A 26,343-nucleotide genomic window follows, 5' to 3' on the forward strand; every position below is an offset into this window, starting at 1 on the left:
TTATAGCGTCCGGGGATAGGGAAATATTACAATCTAAATTAACAAAACTGGGTGATCAGTAGAGCGTTGATTAATTCTCTTAGCTCAAACTATTTATTAGCTTCCATTCCTTAACACTTCTCAAAAGGAGGAATAGTAATTAAGCTACTGATTAAGTTACCTCAACTACATCTAAGAAGGACTAGTAGTTAACTATTTTAACCATATTATGGTCAAAGGTTATGCAAATGTAAGAGCAAATTAAATCTACTTATGTAGATATCTGTTCTGTTTAATCGGGTTTTGTGTAATAGCAGAAACCCATAATAGATGACTTGAGTTTAACTTTAAGAGAGGTTAAAAATGACCCCCCGGCTATAATTTCCTCGGCTACCCAAAGAATAAAAAGAGAAGAGACAAAAAATAACCTCATAATAAATAAATATAACCAATCTAATTTCTTTATAATTTCCAATTGCAAAAATAAATAAATAAATATAACCCTCCAAAAAGATGCATCTAGAAACCATAATCCCACCCTCCCGCAAAAAAAAATCTACGCCGACGCGACGATAATTTATCGAAATTTACACCCCAAATAATATCCTCATTGCCTTTTTCAAACCCTCAAACTCGTTCCTGTCCCTACCCACCCCACCCCTGTCACTTTACAGTGAAGTAATTCCCCCAGACCCGAAGCAAAACTATGATCGCAGAAAATTTAAAAGAATGACAAAATTAGTTATTTTAATAAAGCAGAAAGCAACACTGAAATTAATCGTGAACTATGTGATGATTGTTTATTTTGAATTTAACACTTTTACGGCAAAGTTTTCTTCCGTTCCAAGATAAGACACGTCGGTTCGCTCGTGTATTTGTTGTGTTTAAAATTTGTTTTCACAAAATCGGTTTCCTTGTCTTTAGAGACAACGGAGAATCAAAGAGGACAGCTGGTTTGAAAAATTTCGAAACCAAGAACAAAATTAATTATCCAAAATGCATGGATGGATTGTCATGATTTTCGCCGGCCAAGTGAAAATGTTCCTATTGAGAACCAAATCTAATTGGTATTTTAAGGTGTCAATATTTTGTTTGTAAAATTGGCGTTACCAAGGAAATGAATAAACAGCGAGATTGACAAACAAAGCGATCTATTATCGGCCATGATTATGTCGAGTGACGTAGAGTTATGACGTCACTCGAGCGTGACTTGTTGAGAATTTGAACCCTATCACAAGATTATGGGCGAATAGATCTCGCGGTGAGAATCACAGTAAATATATCTTTTTTGCTCTTTTGGGGTTGAGAAATATTCGTTACTTTCGTTTTAACAGCAAATAATTTGAATGTTTGCCTTTCAGAGTGAAGGAGATACGCATGAATAACTAAAGTTGGCCCGAAGGAATTGATGCAATTTGCTAAAACGTGCTGCTTGCAAATTAATCCAGGAAAACGCTTAACTTCCGAGTAAAAGAAACGATTTCGGAGATCGTTGTGCCCTAGAGTTTCGTCTGGGCTGTGTAAACGTGAGTTAAAGGCTGCTACAGTTGTGGAAAAGAGAGGTTTTACACGACTTGAAGGATTATATAATTGACGCCGCAAAGTCAACATCGGCATTGGGGAAGGTGAATTATAATGTCGTCGACAACTGCGTTTCTTGTTCTTATTTTGGTCTTCTTTGTGGGCCATGGAAGCTGCAATGAGGAAAGCGATGGACCCTCGTTATCCCCAAACGGTACTACGATTTTATGGAATGACATTTTTGCCACAGAGAGTTCAGAAGGGTCCGATCTCAAAACCGAATACGATGCGAAAGGCCTTCAACCATGGTATGATTTCGCAAACTCTTTCATCAGTACAGTTCTCAACAAAGAACCTTACAGTAAGTTGAGAGTTTCTTGTTATTTTGCTTTCATTTCTTGCAGTGAAATAGGGAATGAAGCCCTCTGTACAGGTTTCGTGAGGGTGAGGTTGATTAAATCTCAAACAAACATGTATGTTAGAAATTCATTTAAGCTTAACATGGGTTCCTTCATGCAGATTTTCGACAAGGGGTGACACCATGGTGTGATAAACAATGCACAATTTCGCCCGGTACTTTGCATGTTTTACGGTATCCATTATTTGCCTGAAGCTTAATTCTAGGAGTGACACAATCTTTGTTCAATATACGCTTTTTCACGAGGCTATTTAAGCAAACAGTCGTATATGTATCGGCTGAAATAATGTAGGTTTCAGTGTTTTCGTTGCGAAGGTAGTTTTCTGCTTGATCACGTTACATGCGTACTTATAAGTTGAAGCTGAGGTCCATGGAATGCAGATGTTTAAACTGTTTTTATTTCATAAAATCCACATTAACTTGACTTGTTTTTTTGTTGGTATGTTAGCTTTTGGACTTAAATGTAATTGCAATATGACAGAATTTTCTCTAAAACAAGACTCCGCCATAAATGTACACAAACGACTGTCGAATGGCTTTCAAAAACCTCGTTCTCAACTTTTGCCTTATGTATACGTTTCGTTTTTGTGCGTGGTGAGAAGTTTCGTGTAAACTGGGCCTGATTCTAGTCAATATTACTTCAGTTTGCATGAGCGCAGTATAAATTCAGCGAGGCATATATATTTTGACGGCGAACTAGTTTAGAATCATATGCTTCAGAATTGATCAAAGGTTTAACTTGAATACTACATGTAATTGCGTTGTTGCCTATTCCTAACCTTTGAACTGGTTTTCCTTGAACTAAGTTCTTAGTATAAAGTTCTTTGCTGTAATTATCTTTGAAATATGCTAGCCAGCTACAGTTTGTGATAATTATTTTTGGCATGTAAAGGCAATATCACCTTCATTTATATGTCACCTGTTAGGGCTTTACATTATGTAGCTGACATTGTGAGGGAAAGTTATACACATTGTCGAAATTGAATAATTAATAATGGTCTGTAATCTAACGAGTGATTAACAAAATTGGACGGCCGCATAGCGGGAGTCCGATTTGTTTAAACACAAGTATGATTACAGACGGAATTGGATAATACAAAGTCCCGGCCTGTTACCAATTAATCAAAACCATGGCGGAATTTTAAAAACAAAATAACACATATTACACCAGTACTGGAAGAACTCCGATGGCTGCCTGTTTCAGTACAGCTAAAAGTAAGAGACGCCACCGTAGTGTCTATATTACCTTGTTCCTGAAAGTTAAGCGACCATAAGCAAATCCTAAAAGTATTGACACTCCGAAAGTACCAACCTCAAACCTAACTTGAGTTTTTATGAAGAAATAAGGAATGAGAGAATACAACAAGCTATACCTAAGTGATGTTTAAGGTCGGCACACACAAGGGTACTAGTCCCTACAATTAGTCACTGAAACTAGTCTTGGGGACCAAGTCTGTGTATGTGAACTATCCATTTTCATAAAAAAAATCAAGTCGCTGCGACCATATTTTGGCTCCTGCAACTAGTCCCACAAATTCAAACCAGTTTGAATTCACAGGGACTGGTCCCACAAAATTTGCATGTCCCCTCCTGTGCGCTGTTTGTACGACTTATCCCTGCGACCAAAATAAAACAAATTTCCAATCAAAACCAAAGCAGCTGGTCCCTGTGACTAGTCCCTTCACGTAAACACTATGTCCAGTGTCAGGGGACTTATCCCTGCAACTAGTTGCACGCTAATAGTCCTGATTACTCCCTTCATGTATAATGTGTGTGTGACTAGTCGCCTCATGTGTACCAACCTTTACTAATGCTTAACCCTTATTCGAAAGGCAATAATTTGTATCACTGTGTGATGTGATGTTCTGATGTAACAGACATACAAATTATGTTCAAGTAGATTTTCCTTCTTCACCTCTACATACATCAAATTGCACCCATGCTCTTTTTGTTATAATTAAAAATACTTTCTTTCTGTTTCTCCCTCGCGAATGCATTATTGCCAAATTTTTTGCATGTTTTTTTGAGTTCTTAGAAATTTACTAAAATTACATTTTCGTAACATTTGTGATATTCTCTTATTTTTTGTCTACATTTTTACATTTTAGAACTTCTTATCAAGGCCAAAACAGAGGGAACAGGCAAGCTCGATATCAAGGATGATGTGAGTGTAAAACACTTTAAAATTGTTTGAACACCATCCGTGATGTCTCAAAGATATTGGCTACAAAATAATATTCTTACTAGCCATGCATACATGGCTAGATCCATATGCGAATAGAATTCCATGCCTTCAGAGATTGCCAATTCAAGGTCATTACAAAGTTTTGAAACCAATTCAAGATAATTCTTACAGGATAATTAGTATAAGCATGTAACGAGGGTTGATTATGCTCTGGCGGTTCAAGCTGATTTTGAGTGTCAGTCAGCGGGCACATTCTTTCTGGTGGTCTATGATCAAGAAATTTATGGCGGTCATGGTCTCAGCAGGAAATAAAAGAAATTGGCAGTCTAGTAAGATAAAAACATGGCGGTCTGCAGTCTGAACGACCCCCTATTAATAATAGACCCTCTGTAATAAAATTAATGTGGCCAGTGTATCAATTTTCTGAGCCTTCTTGTAATTTCTACATTTTATTATACAAATTCTTTAAAAACTTAGTGGCCATGTTTCTTAATTAGAAACTCTTTTTGTTATCTCCACAGCTTATCATGGGCTATGCCATAGGAATGATCATTGTGGTGGGAATTGGTTTGTTGTTTTGCCTGTTAATGCCAATTGTCGGCTTTTGTTTCTGTTGCTGCCGATGCTGTGGTAATTGTGGCGGGGAGATGTCGCAGAAAGACAACCCAAATAATAACTGCAAGAGGGCTGTGTTTGGAGTGATTTTGTTGATGATCACACTTCTGATGTTGTAAGTACATTTGTATGTAGTATACATAGTTGAAAGTTGTCATAGCTTGAGTAAGAAATTACATCTCCCTTGATATACCCTGTGATGGACCAGCATCCCTTTCAGGGGAAAGTAGAAATACTCCTAGTCGCTTCATGCTACTGAAACCAGAATAAGCTCTGGCCAAATGGGCCACTTGGCTTGAACACAGACTTTACCCAGAGCCGTAACCAGACGTTTGCCATAGACGAGGCAAGATCATTCCAGGGGGTTCTGCGGGCACACCTCTCAGAAAATTTTGAAATCTAGAAGCTCTGAAACTCTTTCAGAGACATTTTTGACGACATATTTCTTGCGAAAACTCAATCTTGTTCCACTGGGTATTATTTTCCCAACAAAGCATTTTTTTTTAACTTTCGGCAGAAAACAAGACAAGGCAAGTGCCTCGTCTCGCCTCTTGCTAGTTATGGCCCTGCTTTACCTTACCTTTGGCATACTCAGTTCCTCTGTAATGTCTTAAAAGACATTACAAAGATGTTACTTTCCCGGAATATAGAAATTATAAATATCTTCTTTGTAAGGGTCCTGTAAGATGATACGTAGTATCCTAGAGGATCTTGACTAGGGTCTTACACAGGATCCAAGACATTAATTTTTCTACAGAATTTTTTTACTGAATCCTACAATTGGTGGACCACAATCCTGTCTTTCAACATAGTAACCCACTGTTAATAATACATTTTACTAAATAATTATTTTTATTAGTAACCAAAAAATGTCCAATTTGTACTTTCCCAAAAGGATTGAGATGCACGTGGTCCCTGATTTTGGTTTTGAAGTAATACATTATTAAAGGGGAAGTACCACAGGGATTTTGTGTAATTTCAAAAGTTAAAAAAATAACATTTCAGTGTTAACAGAAACTTTAAATAATGGTCCAGGTTCATTATAAATTACCACCTAGTGTATACCTGCCAACTTTTTTCTGGGTCAAAGGCATGAGATTTTTTTCCTGAGAGTGCCGGGATTTCCGAAGAAGACACAACCATCTCCGAAGATTTCCGAAGCCCTCCGAAGTATTCCCAACGCGAAGACGTCCCAAAAGTATCCCGGTTCCAGTTCCAGGACGTGTTTGGCTAAACACGACTTCGTTCCCAATGCTGTTCTTGTCAAAACTCTGAGATTTTTGCAAAAAGTATCGTCATTTACTCATTTTAAATGGAGTTTTCGTTTCCTGCATTGGTGTGAGTTGACATTTTTCTGGATTGTGCGTCAGTTATGGCTTTAATAACTCACATTTTTCGACTAGGCGTGAGAAATTGGTTCGTAAGCGTGAGTTGGCGTGAGATCGAAGTTTTCAACTCGCAGGCGTGTGACTCACGCCTAAGGCGTGAGAGTTGGCAGGTATACTAGTGTACTAAAACTGTCAACAAGTGTCTCTGGCCATGAGTGGAAAGGAACAAAATGCATTACAACTTAAAAATTTCCAGCAGAAGTTTTCAAGTTCTCAAATACACTATAAACGAACATGATGAATTTTGTTCTTTTCTTTCGAGAATTCCTGTTGATATCTTAATATTCCTCTTGGTATTCTAGGATTATTTTCTAAACAAGTAGAGGTAAATACACCACAGTTTCGACGTAAAGCCAACAAAATCCTTGTGATACTTCCCCTTTAAGTAACAACTGATCCAAGAGACTACAATTGTACGTTTATCTCTGTTGAGCAAGGTTATCAGTACTACACGTGATTTGTAGTACATAGCTAAATTCTCTAGATACATGTACGTCTATTTTCTATCATTCTGCAGTTTACTGCATTTATTTTTGTGTTTAAATCTCCAGTACTGGGGTGTTGCTGACATTTGTCTGTAATGATCGAATGAGTGAAACTGTCGATGAAATGGACACCACGTCAAAGGCCATTTTGAATGAAGCAATAAATTTCATCAACCGGACTGTTGGGGTAAGTCAACCGTGTCACTTTAGTCAAAAGTATGAAAAATGATTTTCCTCAATTGCTCTCAAATATAAAAGGATGCTTAGTTCAAAAGAGGAGGAGGGGGGGGGCGACACAAAGTGCGAGGCAGTTAGGCATGCGATCCATTCCGGTTAGCCTGAATGGCAATATGGTTAGCCTAAATAGCATTCCGGTTAGCCTACAGTTAGCTTAGATAGCTTGCAGTTAACCTTTTTATTTGGAGGGATTCCTGTCTCGCCTTGCACGCCTCGCTGCCTCACACATTTGTAAAACTCATTAACCCTAAATGCGCCAGCTTTTTTGGAGGGGGTGGTCTGATTTTCACCAGAGCAAATCATGTTCTCACATTTATACCACACTAAAAACATGTGTTGAAATAAATGTTTAATTCTACATGTACCTTCATGTTTTGGTCCAAGCCATCCAAAGTGACATACTCTTAACAAGCAAGGGTTAAACTCTTTCCATAATCCAAAACAAAGCGATGGGAACCAAAATATATAGAAGAAGAAGAAGAAGAAATATCGTTTATTAAAAAAAAAAACTTTTACACTTGGCAGTCCTTAGACTGAATAACGTGTAAATGTATAAAAACTATATATATTACAAGATTTAAAAATCTAACTTTTTTGTCACACTTGCTATCCGCGGGCGAGCGAAGTCGCTCCACGACACATTTCGATCGAAAGTAGATTTTTTCCGGTACCAACATGCCAAAGGAAATTCATCAGTTATCGATTAATGTCGAGGTCCTGGAGATCCCATTTCTACGATTTTCTTGTCTGGTTTTGTTCTGAGGACGCGTAACATTTTGGGAGAAGAAATACATAACAAAATGGCCGTCATTTCATCTTTTTCTATGCAAATGCGGACGCTCAAACTCGGGTGACTGTTGGCTTCACGAATTAAATAACGAAGGGTTGTCAAGGTTAATCGATGGTACAGCAATTCCTATTGGCCCAATGTGTTTCCTGTCACTTGGTAACCAATCAAATTGCTCATTACAATAATGGGCCGATCTTATCAGCCCAATGGCACATCTAGGGTTAAGGGTTTATTACCAAACTTCTGACTGTTTTTTATATGAAGCTAACTTTAAGCACTCCAAAGAAACAAATAGCGTTTGCTTTCATATATCTAAGTGCCCAAGAACTGCAGTTGTACATTTGTACATATTAGTTTCAGCAGTAGCAATGCAACATCTGGACACAGTCAAGGTTTTGCATTAATTATGGTTAATTGGCACTATAGGAAGTTGTGCTTAGCATAGTTTTCATTTTATCGTTTATTATGTAATATATCAAACACGAGAGACACTGTTTCACCATGGTATCCAAACATGGAGAAGAGAGTTGGATATACGATGCGTAGTGGAGTATTTTTGATTGGATTCGAGGTGTATGGATAGCCACTGAAACACTGTCTCCAGTATTTGATTTATCTTATCAATTGAAACAAAAACTATGGAGTAAACAGAGAAGTAAAATAATAAAAATCTAATATGCTAAATTAAATTAAGACTGGTATCCAAACCTCCTTCTTGAAAGGTATGATTTCCTTTGTTTTTATTTAGTGAATTATTAACGAGTTTGGGAATAGCCTACGTGGCCGGCGTTCAAAGGGGAAGGAGAAGGGGAGTTCGAGCGCAAAGCGCAAGGTGCGAGGAGAGAGCGCAAAGTGCGATCAGGGTAGGGGGGAAGGGGAACGCCTGCCCTGACGCTATTGTTTTTGTCGTTTTTTACGTCCTGATTCTGGACGCAAAAATCGTGATTGGTCAGAATTTGTGACCTTGCACGGGAAAACGTACTTTAACGCTTTTTCGTTTAACGACTTAAATCGTTTGTTAGTCGTTAGATTACCGTTAGAACGACTAAGAAAATCGTTAGAAGTGTTAGAAAAATCGTTAAAAAAGATCATGCACGTCGTTAGATGTATCAAGAAAGGTCGTTTAAATCGTTAGTTAAAATCGTTGGAATCTCCGTTCGATGGTGCGATAAAATAATTCACGGAGACTTTAATATTCCGTTTACAAGTATTGACAAAAACCGTCCGAGAAAGACGGTGAATGACGAGTTGTAAAAGAATGAAATTGGTAGAAACCGAAACCGAATTGAAAACTTCTGCTCACCCGAATCACTTGAAAGTATAATCCTGCTGCAAGTGCACGTTATCAATGATTATTTCACACGCAAGCAAGTTTCAGAAGCGTGAATTTCAGACGTCTCTTTCTGGTCGCTACTGAAATTCAGACAAGAGTTTCCGTAAATAAAACTGGTTCTTAAATTTGAGTTGTAAATAATTCTGTAGTCGGCAAACGAAACATTCCACATGAAAAACATCAGAGCCGTAAAGCCTTCCGTGAAAATTAAATTGAAAGACAGACTTGTGTCGCGCCATCGCGTTTAGCTTGAAATGAACTTGTTTTATTTTTTTTGTGAATTTGGCATAAAATTCTTAAAACCTAAATTCTTCTTGAATGAAACTTGTCTTCATTTATAACACAGATCATGGCGTAAATTATTATTTCAGCTTTAGAGGAGTTATACAAATTTTGCTTTTTTAAAGCGGCGCAGCTAAAAGAGTCTAAAAGTTGGCAACATTTGCATATGTCAAAAGTAATTGGAAACCTTTCGAATAAAACTCCATCGTAAATAAATGTAACACAACGCCGCACGCAAAAATATTTTTGGGGATCACTTTCTTGGGGAGCTTGGAAACCAGGCTTGATTTGGTAGCCGAGCCTTCTCCTTACAATGTAACCTTGTTTACAGACAACAGCGAAATTTTCACAGAATATCCCCTGAAACTTCTTGCGAGTATAAGATGTTTGTTTAGAAATGTCAAGCGATTTCAAAAATTATTTTGGTTATCTAGTTTACGAAATATCCGAACTTCGGTATACTATAAAATCGCTATGTTCTTGACACTTAGAAAAATTTTGGCTCAGCCCGGAAGTATTTATTGAAACAGAAAACCAGTCACGCAAATGAATGAATGGATGAATATCTCTATTTACTTTAAAAACCCAATAAGAATATTCGAAGTTTGTTTAGAAATGCCAAGCGATTCTTAAAATTATTTCAGTTTCGAAGTGGACGAATTTTTCAAGCTTGTGCATACCATAAAATCGCTATGTTCATGACACTTACACCCGCTCATCTTTCGATGTGCTACACAAACAAGACGGATCGAAATCCGCCAATCACAGCCCACTAGCATGACCGTCTGAACTTGTGGGCTAATTTCCGACCGGTGTTGATTTCATGCAAATGAGCCCACAAGTTCAGAAGGTCATACTAGTGGGCTGTGATTGGCGGATTTCGATCCGTCTTGTTTGTGTAGCACATCGAAATAAAGATAAGCGGGTGTATTGTTAGCGATTTTATGGTATGCACAAGCTCGAAAAATTTGTCCACTTAGAAACCAAAATAATTTTAAGAATCGCTTTGCATTTCTAAACAAACATCGAATATTCTTATTGGGTTATTAAAGTAAATAGAGATATTCATCCATTCAACGTTCTCTCAGTCTCAGAACGGCAACTTTTCGTAACAAATCCACAGTTAAAGGGTGCAAGGAAGATATAATTATCTGACCTAATCTACCATGAAAATATTTTGTTTTGTCATATTTCTGACAAGAAGACGAGAAGAAAACAAATTAGATAAGCAATTCGTGCGGTGAAGGGTTTTATTCCCCGTGAAAATCGGCACCGATCAGATTGGATAATTTTGACAGCCAGACGTAAAACAGGGGGCAAGCAGATGACACGTACTTTAGGGGCGGTATGAAAAAAACAATAGCGTCGGGGCAGGCGTTCCCCTTCGCCAATCGCGCTTCGCGCTCTCTCCTCGCACCTCACGATTCGCGCCCGAACTCCCCTTCTCCTTTCCCTTTGAATGCCGGCCACGCAGGCTAGTTTGGGAAGTAATTTATATTTTATCATGAAGTTTATGTCTTCATGTATAGGAATTTGTTGATCTGCATTTTTTCTATTATTGTTATCATTTTTACTTTTAATTACTAGTTAATTTCTAGTTATGATGTGAAATCCTAAGAGACCATCATTAACTTTAATTCTTTCATTTTATTCAGACTCTTTTTTCTTTTCCTAGGAAGTTGAGAAGCTGTTGATTGTTGACTTTGGTTTCGTCACTAAGCAGCTGACAAATGACATTTCCGATGCACGGCTTCAAAAGCTTGTGGGTGATCCATTACTGGAAGAATTAAACAATGTTTCGGTTAAACCCATAGAAGCAGTTAAGACGCTGTCAGTAGGTAATCTCAATTATAATGAGTAGTTCTAAAATGAAAAGCTTTAATTTTTTGAGCTACGTTCAATATACCTTCGGTAAGTCTAACATGACTCAGAATCTTCCTGGTTAAAAATACAAATTTTCGAATATTCCTTTGTTTGTTAATTCCCACAATGGACTTCATACAAAGAAAATAATTATACCAAATAATTTTTAGAATTTGGGCAGAAAGCCTAATGGTGCCGTGTTTGAATTTCAAAAAATCAAACTTGGGCTATTCAAATGGGATTTGCTACCTGAGGTGTGAAAACTTGCTCATCAAAGGGCCTTGTCTGCCAAATAAATCATAAAAAAGTAAACTACAGTACAGGCAAGACAACCATGCATGCCTGTAAGAACCAATCTCTTTCTTGTACCCAGGTCTCCCGCACCCGACTTTATATTGTTTAAGTTCGTTATTCTGCGACCTGCGTGAAGCAGCTTATCGTCTATGTTTTACCTTCCTGTATCCAAACCCTCAGAAATCACTGGAAATCATATCATTGTTACTTTGTAAGAGGAGTTAAATGTGTATTTCAACCTTGTGAAAATATTGCTGCTGCATATGCTACATTTGCCCTGGGCAGGCAAATTTGAGAGCTTGGGGCTTTGAGGGTGGGGGCTCAAGCCCTGTAGTGTGTTCATTTATAATGATATGTATTGAATGCTTTTGAACTGCTGATAACCGTATTAATTTTTTAATTGTTAACTTTATCAGAAACCAAAACTATGAGAGATCAACTGGAGATTATCTCAAACAACAGCCAAGACCTGACGAGGTTGACTGGAGATCTTGAAAAAGGGCTGAATGATACAAAGGACAACATATCAGATATTCAGACCCAGTGTGCTACTTTAACTGGACCACCACCTTTCTGTAACGATGTTAAGACTGATGACCTGGCGACAGAAGCAGACTTTACCAATCTTCCCAATGTTACGACAGAGCTTTCCAAAGTTGAGGATGTTGTTAACCAGGACTTTGAGAAGTCAGCCGAAGATGTAAGTCATTAAACCATAACATTCTTAATCATATCTATGAGGCCCTGTTAGGGGGGTGTCTTTATGTCCCCCATCTGAATTTCAAACCTTTTCATGTCGCAATTTCACAAGGTTCGCATGTCACTGTCGGAATTTATTAATGTGAGCTCGCAATTCTGTCGCCAGAATATTATCTATCCATGGATCTTTCAACTGAAATTTTTGGCAAAGTGTAGCGTTTTTTTTGTGACGCCTAAGGGGAGAACTTCCTAGGGGGATCTGGGGGCATGCTCCCCCAGAAAATTTTGAAAAACTGTACTAGCTAACTAAGACATTTTCCCTTATTTCTGAGTGGGTACAAAGAGAACAAGGAGTGGAGTATTTTCAGGATAATGGATCATTATGTAGTTACCAAACTTAAGCAGCCTAAAAATGAACTGACAAAGTGTAAGATTGCATTCATACAATTTACTGGAGTGGTCTTTACAAACTGCAAGATGGGAACATAAAGGGTGAGTCTGTGTGTGCCTATTTGTCGTGCAATCAGCACACAAATACATGTACATCCCATGGGTATCCAATAACAGGTATCCGATTTGAACAACTTCAACTTGGATACCTGTATTTTGACACCTATGCCATTTGGGCATCAATCATGTGCAGTAAATTTTGTTTTGCTGTTTTTCTACTGTTTGTACAAACAATTGAATTTACCAGTGGTCTTTTCACACAAAAAAGGTTCTCAAAGACTTCCTAACCTCGACTTTTGTTATTGATATGATTAATTAGTAGTTGGACCTCATGTCTTATAATTCAGAGAGTAATCATGCTCGTAATTTCAAATAGTTTGAGCCTGCAGCATGAGGCCAATTTTAAATTACGAGCATGATTATTGCTGAAATTGTACTCCACTTGGTCCAATTACTACAATTACTAATTGCCACCACATGTCAGACAGAATCAAATGTCCAGTTTCTGACAAGGTGAATCACTCCCTCTTTGTCTCTTCCCCTCTATTGATTCACCCTTAGGTTCTCTCTTTGTGATATACTTTCAACAATGCCTATTTCAATCCTTTGTTACAGGGACTTGAAGAAGTGAAGAATATCCCTCAAAAAGTCATCAATGACACACGAGACACCCGAAATGGTAAACTAAATTGACTTTTTTTTTTTTGTATAAGCAGTTTAATAAGTAATTAAGTAATAAAGTGCAATCCAATAAACCTTGAAATTGCCAGCATCAGGTATAAATTGCCAGTTGGCTGGTGAGATTTTTGTTGTCATGTTAATGATAATTGAAACCAAAACAATTTTTTTAACCAAAAGTCTGATATAAAAACTTGTACATGTTTTATGATTGTATCTTTGATATATTTTGTATCTATTTTGTTTAGATATTACCAGAATGATAAGTAATGCGTCAGACCAGGTTGAAAAGATGAGAACGGATCTCAGAAAGATCTCAGATGGTGTAAGTACATAATTTTTACACAGTATAGTGACCAAAATGTCACCTCTTAGTATCATGACTGAAAATACCTGTATTAAGGTGCTTTCATCAAAAAAGAAGTGTTAATCAAATTTTTCTGAAACTTTGCACAGTTGTTAATTAAGTCAAGTGCATCAAAAAAATATGATAAATACAGGGGGTCACCATGCCCGTTTTCCCGCTACATGGTCCTAATTTATGGCAAATTTGAGGCTTTACAAGGGAAATGTTGGAGCCCCAAGGATTAAAAAGAAGATACCCAGGAGAAGGAAATAACTGCGAGTATTAAATTACTGGCGCTATTTTATTGTGAACAAGATATATTCTTTGTTAATTAGGTTAAAATTGCTAAAAATTAAAAGTTATGAAAAGGGAAAATACGATTCACTACACTACCAGTGCATGTCTAGCAACAGGCATAAGAGCAGATCTTGTAAGATATAATTTGTACAATAATAATAATCAACCTATATATATATTATGGCCAGTGTTTCCATCTTAAATTCATTGAAATTAATGCGGCTTTAGATTTGGTTATAATTAATAGTAATTAAAAGTGGACACAATAATTCATCAAACTGCCAACCATAAATACGCCAAGGCCGCGCCAAGTCACTTAAATTCGTTTTTAATACCCCCAAAAATCCCCTATTTAAATCAAGTCACCCAAAAAAATACCTGCCAAATTTTCCAAGCCAAAAAAATCCCAGAATCGAAAATTTCAAACCCAAAAAAATCCTTCGATCATCCCCGTCATTTACAAGCCGGAGTACCCCCCTGGGAGTTTACATACCGTAATTATTTTTTGGAAAGAGTGTCAGTTATGGCTGTAATAACTCACATCTTTCAAGTAGGTGTGAGAAATTGGTCCATAAGTGTGAGTTGTCGTGCGATCAAAGTTTTCAACTCGCAGGTGTGAGACTCACACCTAAGGCGTGAGAGTTGGCAGGTATATCTTTTTTGGTAGCCATATTAAAATTTATGACTGCAGTATATCTTTTGGTCCTATAATGAGGTGGTCACTTGTAATGGGGTGAGGAGTTATACTGTGATTCTATTATGAGTGGGTTTTTTTATTTCATTTTTAGGATGTTGTCTCAGAACTGAAAAAGCTTAGGGATACTGACATACCAGACTACAAGAAAAATGCAGAGACTTATGATAACTATCGGTAAGAAAATGGATCATCAAAGTGCATGTTGCCTGAATTCCCTTGTTAATCGGGCGGGGCCTGGGCCCGATTCATAATCTGTGTCAGATTTTGTCGTTTTTTTTTTTTTTTTTGTCGGTAAATCGTTCCAGAACCTCGCGGCCAAGCCGATCCCTTGGTCACGGTCACGCAAGTTTTCATTACTTGCGAAATATTACGTTCAAATCGTACAAGTTTTAATGTTCACTCCCTGGAAGCTGTGTTACAAAATCATTCCCGTCTAATTTTACGAGTACTCTATGCTCTGTTAAACGCGAAATATATATATATTTTTGTGTCCGGCATTTAAGTCTTGACTTGGAGCGAGTACTGGAGATTCGCATTGCAAAATCTTGCTTTCTTTGCCATGTCCAAACTATTATTGTGAACACAATGCCAATTAATAAATTCCACGGCTCAGACACGCACAATTTTTACGGCTTCAAAACTTTCGAAATTCAAATGCTTTTCGAAACATTTCTTGGTCTTATCTTGAAAAAAAAAAAATCAATCTGAAACATCTTTTTGGAGATTCTTACGTTTGTCTCAGAGCGAGTACTAAATATTCAAATTGTGAAAGCTATTTTCGTAGTAAACACTACGTCATTCACGCAATTTTGTCTTCGCCGGAAACTGCAAGCGTCACTGCAGTGCACTTTTTTCAGCCAGACTCCACTTTAAAGAAATTTTATGAGGAAGAACTGTTTTATTGTAGCGTTTGACTCAGAGCGAAAACAAAACGCCGTATTACGTACCCGTGCTGTACTGAATACCGCAAAACAACGCAGTTTGACATGTACAAGTGGTGCAAGCTAAATAAAGAACCATTACGTCATGACAGATTTCAAAACCGCAGTGAGCTGTGATGCAATAGCATTGTTGAGCCGGCTATTCTGTCACGGTCACGCAAGATTTAATATTTAATAGCGATCAGCCGATCACTCGCGTTTAACATGAACACTCTGCTCTCTGAAATGTATAATTTTGTTTCATTCCATATTTTACAAGAAGAGAGGGCTGAATATAATCACATAGAGAAAACAAAGACCGCTTGGACAAGTCCAAGCTATTTAAAACTACCACTACGTCATACTCATGCCACGCGATATCTCGCTGCTTGTAGCTGTATAATAAATAATCATTCACCTATTTTCTGTTTGAATACTCTGCGCTCTGTTTGTGTGAAATACTTATTGTTGTGTTACTCAAGCGTTTGGCTCGGAGCGAGTACAAGTCATACAATTTAGCCGGAACGTTTTAAATATTGCAAAACAACGACTTATTTTCTGGATATCCCAATTTTTGTTTTGAGTTTACGGTATTTTGAGAATCGAAACGTAAGTTGCAAGCTCAGCAAGAATGTGTCAAAGCACGGGATACACCTCATCGCGCCAGGGGAATTACCAAAAGCTTGTCGGAAGACGCTAAACGGAGAAACACAATGGGATGGCCTTAGTCTACTCTTTATTTTGGCGTGATTTGGCTTTTTTTTAAATGAACTGGTTTGGGTTATTTTATTGAACATTCGGAACAAAATAAATATTTGCATGCTGCGTAAGCAGGCATTTTTCCGGCTAGTCATGTGGTTTTAAAAAGAAAAAGATGGCGTGGTAAAAGAAATTCATCACGTTCACTCCGTGACTAACGCAAACACGACTTGTGTGTTTCTCAAGTGACTGCTTTTCTAAATATTTTACTGTGCGGTGCCGTGCCTTTAACAAAGCACTGAAAGAGGTCAGGAGGTCAAACATTACCCGCACGATTATAAACTGCTTGCAGTTCTTGTTAACTTTAACATGAACTAACTTTGTTAACTTCCAAAACTCGGACGTGCACCTGTATGACATAGAATCTGACATGGATCATGTAACAACAGTCTGACATGTAAAATCAGAACCTGATACATGACAACATCTGACACGCAACTGTAGCATCAGAAACTGACATGTGTAAATGACTTGTTATGGCATCAGAATCTAACTGTATGTTATGTCACGTAACATCAGATTGTGACATGTAACAACAGAATCTGACATATGACAATGAAGTATGACTTGACTAGGGCTGCAAATAACAGTCCGTCATTAGACATTGGCCGACCAAAATTTGCTCATGTCCGACAAAATCCCAAGTGTGGTCCCCGGGGGGGGGGCTACTCAAAAAGTTTTATACTGGGAGGCTCCGCCCCAAGTTCTAACCCCTTACCCTTTTATATACCATTTTTCACAGAAATTGTACCCCTTTCGTATACCTTTAACTGAAAAAAAGGTACCCCTTTCATATACCTAAGAGACATGGCGTGGACTTGAAATAGGACGTTTTCTTGTCATTTTTATGTAGCGCTTAATAAATTAAAATAATACAACCGTAAATTGCGTCCGTTCGAAATATTTTAATTAAAGGCCCTTTAAAATAGCCAAATGACAGATTTCCATACCCTTTCGTATACTTAACCTCGTGAAATCCCTACCCTTTTATATACCTGAAGCCTGAAAAAGGTACCCCTTTCGGGCGGAGCCTCCCCGTATAGGCCATTATAAGGAGTACCCCCCCCCCCCCGGGTGTGGTCGGACATAATATTCGGACAATTTTTTGATCATAAATCATTTATGGCAACGATGAATAAAAATATGTCCAACCACAATGTTGGTTTGTCTGACCAAGATGGTGTCTTAGTAAGATGTATGTCCTTTCAAGTGAGATAAATTATTTGCAGCCCTGCATGACATTGGAATCCAGAGATGACATGTGACAAAATGTAGCATAAGGTTGAGTCTGACTTCTGGCAATAATTGTGCCATGAGAATCTGAGATGTGCCATCTGGCTTTGACATACATCATGTGACATTGAACATCTGAGAACTGACATGTGAAAATAATGGTGTTATGCAGTGCGCTTAATAGGTGACCTTACCTTCTTTCAAGTTCCTTTTGTTACAGTTTAGGTTGTAGTTTTCAAGATAAGAAGTAAATGACAGTTTCCTTCAAAAGGATAGTGACTATTAAAAAAAGTTGATCTCTAGATTTGAGTGTCTCAATCACTGGAACATTGTTTTTATTTTAGCTGGATGGCTGGTGTTGGGCTTACCTGTATCCTACTCCTGATTGTGGTGCTGATGGCCCTTGGCCTTATGTGCGGCGTGTGCGGCCATGACAAGGAGGCCACGCCCACCACTCGTGGGTCCGTTTCCAACATGGGAGGGCTATCTCTCATGGCGTAAGTATCTTTCATTTTTTTAGTTTGTGAAGTGACAGAAAAGACAGGAATTTCACAACAGAGTTATTTTGAACATTTTCAAGACACTGTAAAGTTCTGTGTATTAGCCGCACCTGTAGATAAGCCACATCCCCTAGTAATAAAGACAAAAAAGTTTAAAGTTCAAGTGAAGTTCTGTTGGTATACAAACAAGGGCAAACAAGGATGGTTTCAAAACACTGACATCACGGTTGTTGCAAAGTTAAATATTTAATAAGTTTTACGAAAGAAAAAAATTCACTTGTCGCCCACGATTTTTGACTTCAATTTTTTAAAAAAAGGGGGAAGCTTATACATGGATCTTTACAGTAAATATTGCATGGTGTATCCCTTTTTTCTGCCTGACACATTATTAATTCCCAATTTTTCTTTTATCTTTCTTCTGTAGTGCTGCCGGCTTTTGTTTCATTTTTGCATCATTCTTGATGTTATTGACAACGATCTGTTTTATCATTGGAGCTCCAATGCAAACAGTGTGTAAATCCATCCAATCTGGAGAACTGTACACTAAGGTTTGTGAAAATTCTTAATATTTACTGGTTCGCAACTTTTAAATTAATTAAGGTGAATTATTTCCTTTGTTACAGATTTATTACTGTAACCCTTGAACAAAGAAAAATGCAAATAATAATAATAATTTTGTGGGTAAATTTAAAAAACTCAATGAGCTTACACTACTATTAATATTAAAATCAAATTAGGTTGAAATCATTTTGACCTGAATTTTATTTTAAATTACTACATACAAGACATACAAATGCAGACAGCCTAGACCTGCATGTAACCCCTTACCGAAAGAAGTATTCTTTAGATATGTTAACATGGCCAGGCAGGGTTTTCAACAAAAATGAATTTTCCAGCTTGCCCCTCAGGCAAGTTGAAACCATTGTGTGCTAACCCGAAGGCATTTTACACTGGCATTTACTTCATCAACAACAACAAAAAGCAGTCGAGAAATGTTACTTGCCCAGTTGGCAAGTTATGGATAAAATTAATCCACTAGCCTGACAAGAAAATCCACTAGTCCCGGGCTATCAGTCAGGATTTTCTTTGTACCTGTGAATGGCTAACATTTTTTGTAATTATTATCAGGTTCTTGACAATCCACAATTTTGGGGCACTGATGGCTATTTCCTGTCAAAGACCATTTTTGGTGAAAACAAATCCCACATTGAATTTACCATTGGCGGATTTATCAAGTGAGTGATGTCAATTTTTCCTTCCATTTAATTTTTTTTCAGTGCTTAGTAAACATAATTACATGGAGCTCTTCCACTTACTGTACATTGAGTTTTCATTTCACCAAATTTATATTATTTTGTCTAATTCAGGAAAATCCTTTCCTTCCAAGCTTTGACAAAACACTGATCCCCGGTCAGCTGACCCTCTACTGGCACCTCTTACTGACTCCCTAAAAATCACCGGGGAAAAGGAAATTAGAAATGCCAATACTTTTCGTAAGGCTTATTCAAATTGACAAAATTATTAAGTATTCTAGGTTACCTGAAAGTTCCAGGAAGGGGGATGAGCATTGCAGAAGTCTGAGTCATTTCTACTTTCGTAACAAGTACAGTCTATAAACAAAAATAAAAAAAGTTCGAACATTGTCAAGGGTGATATTAATTTTGTACCCATTAAAGAAACAACAAAGGAAAAACACTGTTCAGATAGGATAAATGTGACCCTCCACGGGAAAACAGGGACAAAGGTGATAGCACGCTCACAACACGCTTCCACTCTAAAACAATAGATTTCGATTTTAGCACGCTTAAAGCGTGTTCTGAAACTTGCCTTATAGTAAAGCCTTTGTTTTACAGGACACACTAAACACAATAAAGCGTGCGTAGCCGAACAAAAAAAGCGTGTCAAGCACACTAGGTGTGCTCGCTCGCACGCCTAGTGTGTTGTGCTGGCACTCCTAGTGTGTTGTGCTGACCTAGTGTGTTCAGCACAACACACTAGGCGTGCGAGCGAGCACTAAAAGCGTCTCCAGTCTACTTTAGAGCGGTTTTCACTTTAGTGTCGAAAGTAAATTGCGTTTGCTTTGGTTTTGCATTGCTACGCTTAGTGATTGGCTTAAAAATCTCGCGCCACTTTCTCAGCCAATCAGAACTAAAACCAAAACCAATTGTGACTCGCTCGCGCACGTTTTCCCGCGCTTCATGCCGACTACATGTATTTGCTTCGAGTTTTAATTGGTTCACTGGATTGTCTGTGTCTTTTGTGATTGGCCAGAGTAATTACTTTGGTTTTGGTTTTACGACACTCAATTGAAAACTGCTCTATAAAGAAAGATCGTGTTGTTCTTAAACTACTATCCTTTACAAAAAGGAAAATACGAGGAAACAACTTGTGTTGAAAGGGGTTATTGTTACGAATTTCAATTTTTGAGAAAACATCCAAGAAAGCTTTGCACCGTGTATAGTTCAGCAAAAGTTGCAACTCCAGTTCCTAAGGATTTCAATTCTCTTGTTCAGTCTTTTATAGCTTTTCGCTCTGTTTTAATTAGTCAGCAACGCCATTAAATGATTTTTTTGCATCGCGGCTAGAAGATTCGATTCCAGTATTTCGCAGCTTTTCTCTTGTACGATAGGAACGCCTGGTCTACAGTGAAAAATCATTTGTTCTATCGACGTGAAATCACTGAAAGGCCACTTTCAAATAAGCTTTCTGAAAACAATTAGAGCCCAACGGATTTACATTTATTAAGCCTTATTTTCACAAGCCACGCAAGCATACAATCAGAATTTTTTAAGTGAAACAATTGTATACTATTACTTCTTGTGCTTGAGTAGATTACCTGATTTTTAATAACAGATCATCTTACACGTCAGGTAAACAATAAGCAAATGTAGAACGCTATCACAGTGGCTCTTAAATTTATTCACGCTATTACAACTTACAAAATATTCCGATGAACTCACAAGCTAAATTGTTTTTTCTTTACATCAGTGGTTTCCTTTGCTTTGAAGCGAAAAGTCAACGTTAAAAAATGCTACGCTTAATAAATTTTATTAATACCTACATCATTGTAACAAAACTATATTCAGTCCTTGTTTTAATCATGCTAAATTGCTTGGTTTTTTAATCTCTTTACGACAGTTCTTCTTTTTCATCTACACTTGGAGTTTATCTTGCTACGTGTATTTTCCCATTCAACTTCAAATGAAGGCGAGTCAAACTTTTGTCGAAGCACAGATCGCAGAAAGCCGGGAAATGGTAGATAGTAGCTTTAATTTTTGTGTTTTTTCCTCGTGTGCGTAAGTTTCACAATTCATGTTTGTCGAACTTAATCTGTACTGAATGACTATTGTTTCAGTCACAACTCTAGCGTGTTCTCGAGTGTTCAAGCGTGTTAAATCGCACAGTAGGCGTGGCTTTGAGTCGCATGCTAAGCGTGTCTTCGAGTCGCACGCTAAGCCTGTCTTAGAGTCGTACGCTAAGCGTGACTTCGAGCACACTTATCAAAACAAAAGGTTTAGCGTGCGAAACAAAGCTTGCCATGGGTGTCTTGCATTGTTGTAGTGATTAAATATATGCATATCTGTGTCACTAGACACGCTAAGCGTGCTGTGTTAGCGTGTTGTGAGCGTGCTATCACCTTTGTCCCTATTATCCCGTGGAGGGTCACAAATGTAAACACAAACTTAATGCAAGCAGCATGCATGCACGACACAGCAACTGTTTTATCGAAGCCCCCTCCTTCCGCTCTCCTCCAAAGAAAGCTGGCAGCTGTATCAGATTTTCAAACCTAGTTACCAATTTTTTTATTGTTTATTTCTCTAGCAACTGTCGGGAAAACAAACCGCTGTACAAAGCAGGGCCTTTTGATGAGGCTTTTAATATCACTGACAAGCTGAATATAGAAAAGGTTAGTACACTTCCAGGGATGTAGCTAAGAGCCGTCTGCCCGCTAATTTCACTGGCGGAAAAAGAACTTAAATCAGGCTGAAATTTCTCATTATCTTGATTTGGAAAAATCTAATTTACATTTACTTTCTACACACTAATTTACATATGCGAATTAGTGTGTAGAAAGTAAATGTAAATTAGATTTTTCCAAATCAACATGATGTTTAGTAATACTTTCTTGGCCTCGGCGAGCAAAATCTCTCAAAAATTTCTCATTAATCCTGGATTATCTTAAATTAAAGTGCTTTGGACAACTAGGTAACAGCTTAATTAATATTAATTTTATTTTTGTTATAAGGAGGAGGGTGTTTTACTGGGAACTAATTACCATTGGTAGATTCCATATGCCACTCCATCCGGGAGCCAAGTGGCGTATTATATTTTTCCGTTTTTCGCTCTTATGAATGGCATATCTCTCATTGACGTCACGTGCCTTTTCTACTTCGTTGAATGAACTTGGTTTTTTAGCAAGCATCAACAAGTAGGTTTAATTTGTTTAACTTAGCAGCAAAAAGAATGTGTTTTCTGCAAATGGTTATTGTAAGAATGAGGACTTGATTTTGGAAACCTTGACAATTTTAAGGTTTTTAGGGGGAATTGTTCGCAAGGAATTTCACAAAGCCATGCAAGATGTTGTAAAGAAGAAAACAAAAGCAGTTGAAAACTATCTTTTGGCTTTCTTTGCAAGCATACACAGTTTTTATTTCAATGTTGTTTTTTATACCGGTAATATTGTTTTAATTTGTTTTTCTTTACAGTTGCTTGGAAATGACACTACGGAGCAGTTCAACAATTTAAAGGTTAACTTGAGTGATGTCAATGTCTTGAGCAATGAGACTCGCAACAGCCTGATTGATTTGAGTAATTCAGGAGTAGATCAGATCGAATTTGATGCATTCTTGAATGAGGTGATGTTTTACGTGCTGTTTTATTTGTTGAATTTAAGTTGACTTCAAAGGTGATGTTACCTGGGACAATTTCTCAAAATACCTTTTTTAGGGGGTGAAAAGGTTTACAGATGGGAGGATTTGGACTTAAAAACATGTCAATTGCAGAGAATGCTGCTAGCTAGACGTTCAGCAAGAAAACTAGGAGGCGTGTTCAGGCTAGGAATTGACTTTTTGATTTATGAAATGTTGTTTATTAGAAAGAATAAGAATAATATAACTATATATGTGTGACTATCAATAAAAAAATAAAAATAAAAAAAAAAAAGAATAAGCCTTCCCTGAACACGCAATTAGATTTTATCTGTGCAAAATATTTGTTGAAACAAATTATGTGAAATAAATGCTTAATTACACCTTTTACCGCATGTATTACACTGTTGAACCATTATTTTCTTGTCTCTTGAAAATGATTTTATGACCACATCAAAACATTGTGTAAAACCTCTGTCCCTCATTTTTATTTAGTTCTTAAATGTTTATCGAATTTTTATCTTATTCATATATTGTGTTCGTTGTATTTTCCTTTTGATTGTAACAGACCAGGAAAGGTATTACTGCTGTTGATCTCAATACATTTGCTGATAACATCACCAAGCTGGCTGAAAAGTTTCAGCAGTTGGGAGATTCAGGAGTAGATAAAGTTACGGCTTATGTAAGTGCTAGCAAAATCAACTTCACAGAGGGGTAGATCCGTTTTTTTTTCTCTGGTGGATAGATAAACTCTGACAGTTAGATAAACTTAGTGTTGCAATCATCAGTGTTTGAATCTATATGCCATATCAAATTTGTGTGAAGGCAAGCTCCTTCTTTCACTACAATTTTATCTGAAAATATTTTTACTAATAAAAATATTTGTCATCAAGTAAAGTTCTCTAAGGAAACTTTCCATTTTTCAGAACTGGTTGGGCCAGACCGGTATATTCGAGAACAGAATTCCATTGTTAGTCAGATTTGTCCTTTCAAGTCAGTCAATACATAATATTATACATTGTTATGGTGGATTTGTGGAAAAATATTGTGTAAAAGGCCCATTTCACATTGGGTTATTCCAGAAAAAATACACCCCCTCCCCCCGACGGATGGCAAAAATTTTTGACCCCCCCCCCCCACCTCTGACTGGATTTCCCAGACCGCTAGAGCCCCCCTCTCGCCCAGATTTCCAACCTCAAGGACCCCCCTCCCACACGGCTTTCCATTTTTTTAAAGGCCCTAACTGGAAAAAACAGGCAATAGAAAAGACACAACATTTCATCCAAAAGATCCTTGTTTATTATAATTTTCAAAGCTTTGCGAATTTTGCAGGTCAAATTTCAACATTTCAAATCAGAAATTTTTTAAATCTGAATAATCATTCAGGGTGGGGGGATTTTTTCTGGAAAAACCCATTCAAAAGCACCGGACCAGCTGGTCAGTTCTGACTAATGAAGAGCGCCTTAAAACTCTTCAGACAAATTTGCAGTTAATACTCTGCGTACAATTCTAACACATGTTTTTCTGGATGGTTAGCTTTTTTGTATGAATTAATTTAAAGTCTATGCATTACATGTACAGTACCACAAAGTGGCAGTTCTGTGTTTCCACTTATTAATAAAGCAACCCAGATGGTTGATAACAGGCAGTCAGCAAATACAGATAATGAATGTTGTGTTCTGTTTTAAAGTCTACATGTAAATAGAGATGACTTTTCTGTTATGATTCCTGTAGGAACTTGGAAATAAGTCACTGGATACTGCTGCTGAGTTGCGCAAACTGCAGCAGAATACAGTCAAGGAAATGGAAACTAAATCTGTAAGTGTTGTATTAATTATCTCTATTTGTTGTGTCTGTATATAAAATCACACAACCTCAAGTATAATAATAGGCGTTAATTTTAATGTTTCATGGGTGAAAATTTTTAGCAAAAGAAAAAAGTCATGGTCACACCTTAACCCCCCAAAATCAATTAAAAAAAGCAAAAACAAAAACCCAGAAAATGTTCAAATTATTTAAACAGATGTTCTTCAAAATTGAGGTCGCTTTGACATCAAAATTCATTTAAGCTATGTTAACATCAAAAGAGATCAAAGATACCCATTTTCAGCCTTCTCAGGCCAATTATTTTGAAAAACTTCTTGGTGAAAGTGTTTGTTTTTAACATATTCTTTCTATTCAAGAGCAAAAGAAACATTTTTAATTACAAACTTTGAAAACTCTGCTGACTGGGGGGTTCAGATCCACTGAAATCGACAGAAATTTAAGGTGGATTTGAACTCTCAACAGATTTGTTTAAAAGTAATTCAAGCTGGAAAAACTCTCCTTTTTAACCCTGCATGGGTGTAATCTCTGACAGTTCTTGTTACAAAGCTAACTGTAGGGAAGTGCAACTGACCTTGAGTGAATAAATTAAACAGTTTCTCAAGAATTTCTATTTAGATCTAATTGTTGGTGTTATATTTCATTTTTCTAAAGGATGAATTGGATACAAATGTGAAAGATCTAAGACAAATTGGAGGAAACCTTAAGGTAAAGTTAGAATGGTGTTGTTCACTTTGTATATTGTGTTCAAGTATGGAGCAAGCTGAACCTATTTCCCTATTTCCTGGTTACTGTTTGGGGTCTTGCCATTTTAATTATCATTAATTTAACAAATCGACCAAAGTTTCCCACAGTCTACACTACTATAGACTCAAGAAATGATGTCATTAAATGTTCAAAGCTTAAGTGGAACCAGTAGTTAGGCAAGTGGTTTTACTGCAAAGTTTAAGACAATTTATGGTGTCATTTCTATGGTGTATAAGAGTGCAAACCATGGAAAATTGTGGTAGAGTTGTTATATACAATAAAACGGCATTTAAAATTTCCTGGATGGAAAACCAGCAGGAAGTTGCACACACTTTTGACAGCTCGAAAGGTCACAGCTTTTTTCAATTGCAGCTGTCAAATGTGTCGGCAATTTTTACCCCAAATGTTTCAGTTAACATTTCACAACTTGACACATTTTGAATTTGGAAAAGTGGTGACAGTTACTCAAATTTTCTGAAATCGTGTCATTTATGAGTGCTGTAATGGGACAGTTGTTCTTAAGTGAGTTTCTTTTGATTACACTGATCTCAAAAACAATATAACTGTTACTTTTTTTTACCCATGCAAATACTTAATTTATGGTTCTATTATCTCATTTTTTTATTGTTATGATTATTGAAAACAGGACTTATGTATTCGATTTTTTCTATGATCATACTCTTGTAATTAACAAACCAGACTCTTACTTAGCAGTGGCACGTGTTTGTTATCCAGTTGTATTGACCCAGTCTTATTATTAGAATTTGTTTGTGAATTAATAATTAATTGATAATAATTTATTTCATTACATTCTAAGGTTCCTTCAATACAATTGAAAATGTTCCAAATTTTTATTTGCCAAAAATTGAAAAAAAAAAATGCGATCACCTTTTGTTAAAGCTAAATTTTAACTTGAAAAAACAACTGTGGGTTCC

The 26,343-nt window shown here is 37.1% G+C and overlaps 1 protein-coding gene across 5 annotated transcripts in view; it reads left to right on the forward strand.

Annotated features, from left to right (window-relative positions):
- The window catches only part of LOC144642770 (prominin-1-A-like), a 48,386-nt gene that overhangs the window by 12,730 nt on the left and 9,313 nt on the right, over window positions 1-26,343 (forward strand). For 2 of the 5 annotated variants that reach the window (XM_078501834.1, XM_078501839.1), the window contains exons 1-18: window positions 1,160-1,240; window positions 1,341-1,861; window positions 4,027-4,082; window positions 4,625-4,833; window positions 6,658-6,778; window positions 10,909-11,071; window positions 11,807-12,090; window positions 13,155-13,218; window positions 13,466-13,542; window positions 14,649-14,731; window positions 17,814-17,966; window positions 18,394-18,517; window positions 19,098-19,204; window positions 21,792-21,876; window positions 22,676-22,825; window positions 23,406-23,519; window positions 24,572-24,655; window positions 25,316-25,369. In XM_078501834.1, coding sequence (XP_078357960.1) covers window positions 1,615-1,861; window positions 4,027-4,082; window positions 4,625-4,833; window positions 6,658-6,778; window positions 10,909-11,071; window positions 11,807-12,090; window positions 13,155-13,218; window positions 13,466-13,542; window positions 14,649-14,731; window positions 17,814-17,966; window positions 18,394-18,517; window positions 19,098-19,204; window positions 21,792-21,876; window positions 22,676-22,825; window positions 23,406-23,519; window positions 24,572-24,655; window positions 25,316-25,369 — 2,175 coding nt within the window. In that variant the 5' untranslated portion in view covers window positions 1,160-1,240; window positions 1,341-1,614. Of the gene's footprint in view, window positions 1-1,159; window positions 1,253-1,340; window positions 1,862-4,026; window positions 4,083-4,624; window positions 4,834-6,657; window positions 6,779-10,908; window positions 11,072-11,806; window positions 12,091-13,154; window positions 13,219-13,465; window positions 13,543-14,648; window positions 14,732-17,813; window positions 17,967-18,393; window positions 18,518-19,097; window positions 19,205-21,791; window positions 21,877-22,675; window positions 22,826-23,405; window positions 23,520-24,571; window positions 24,656-25,315; window positions 25,370-26,343 lie in introns of those variants that run through there. The other 3 variants (XM_078501837.1, XM_078501838.1, XM_078501836.1) reach the window with 2 other exon arrangements.

The sequence above is a fragment of the Oculina patagonica genome, chromosome 2 (genome assembly GCF_052425735.1).
Source record: "Oculina patagonica isolate OP01 chromosome 2, crgOcupat, whole genome shotgun sequence".
In the NCBI taxonomy this organism is placed as follows: domain Eukaryota; kingdom Metazoa; phylum Cnidaria; class Anthozoa; order Scleractinia; family Oculinidae; genus Oculina; species Oculina patagonica.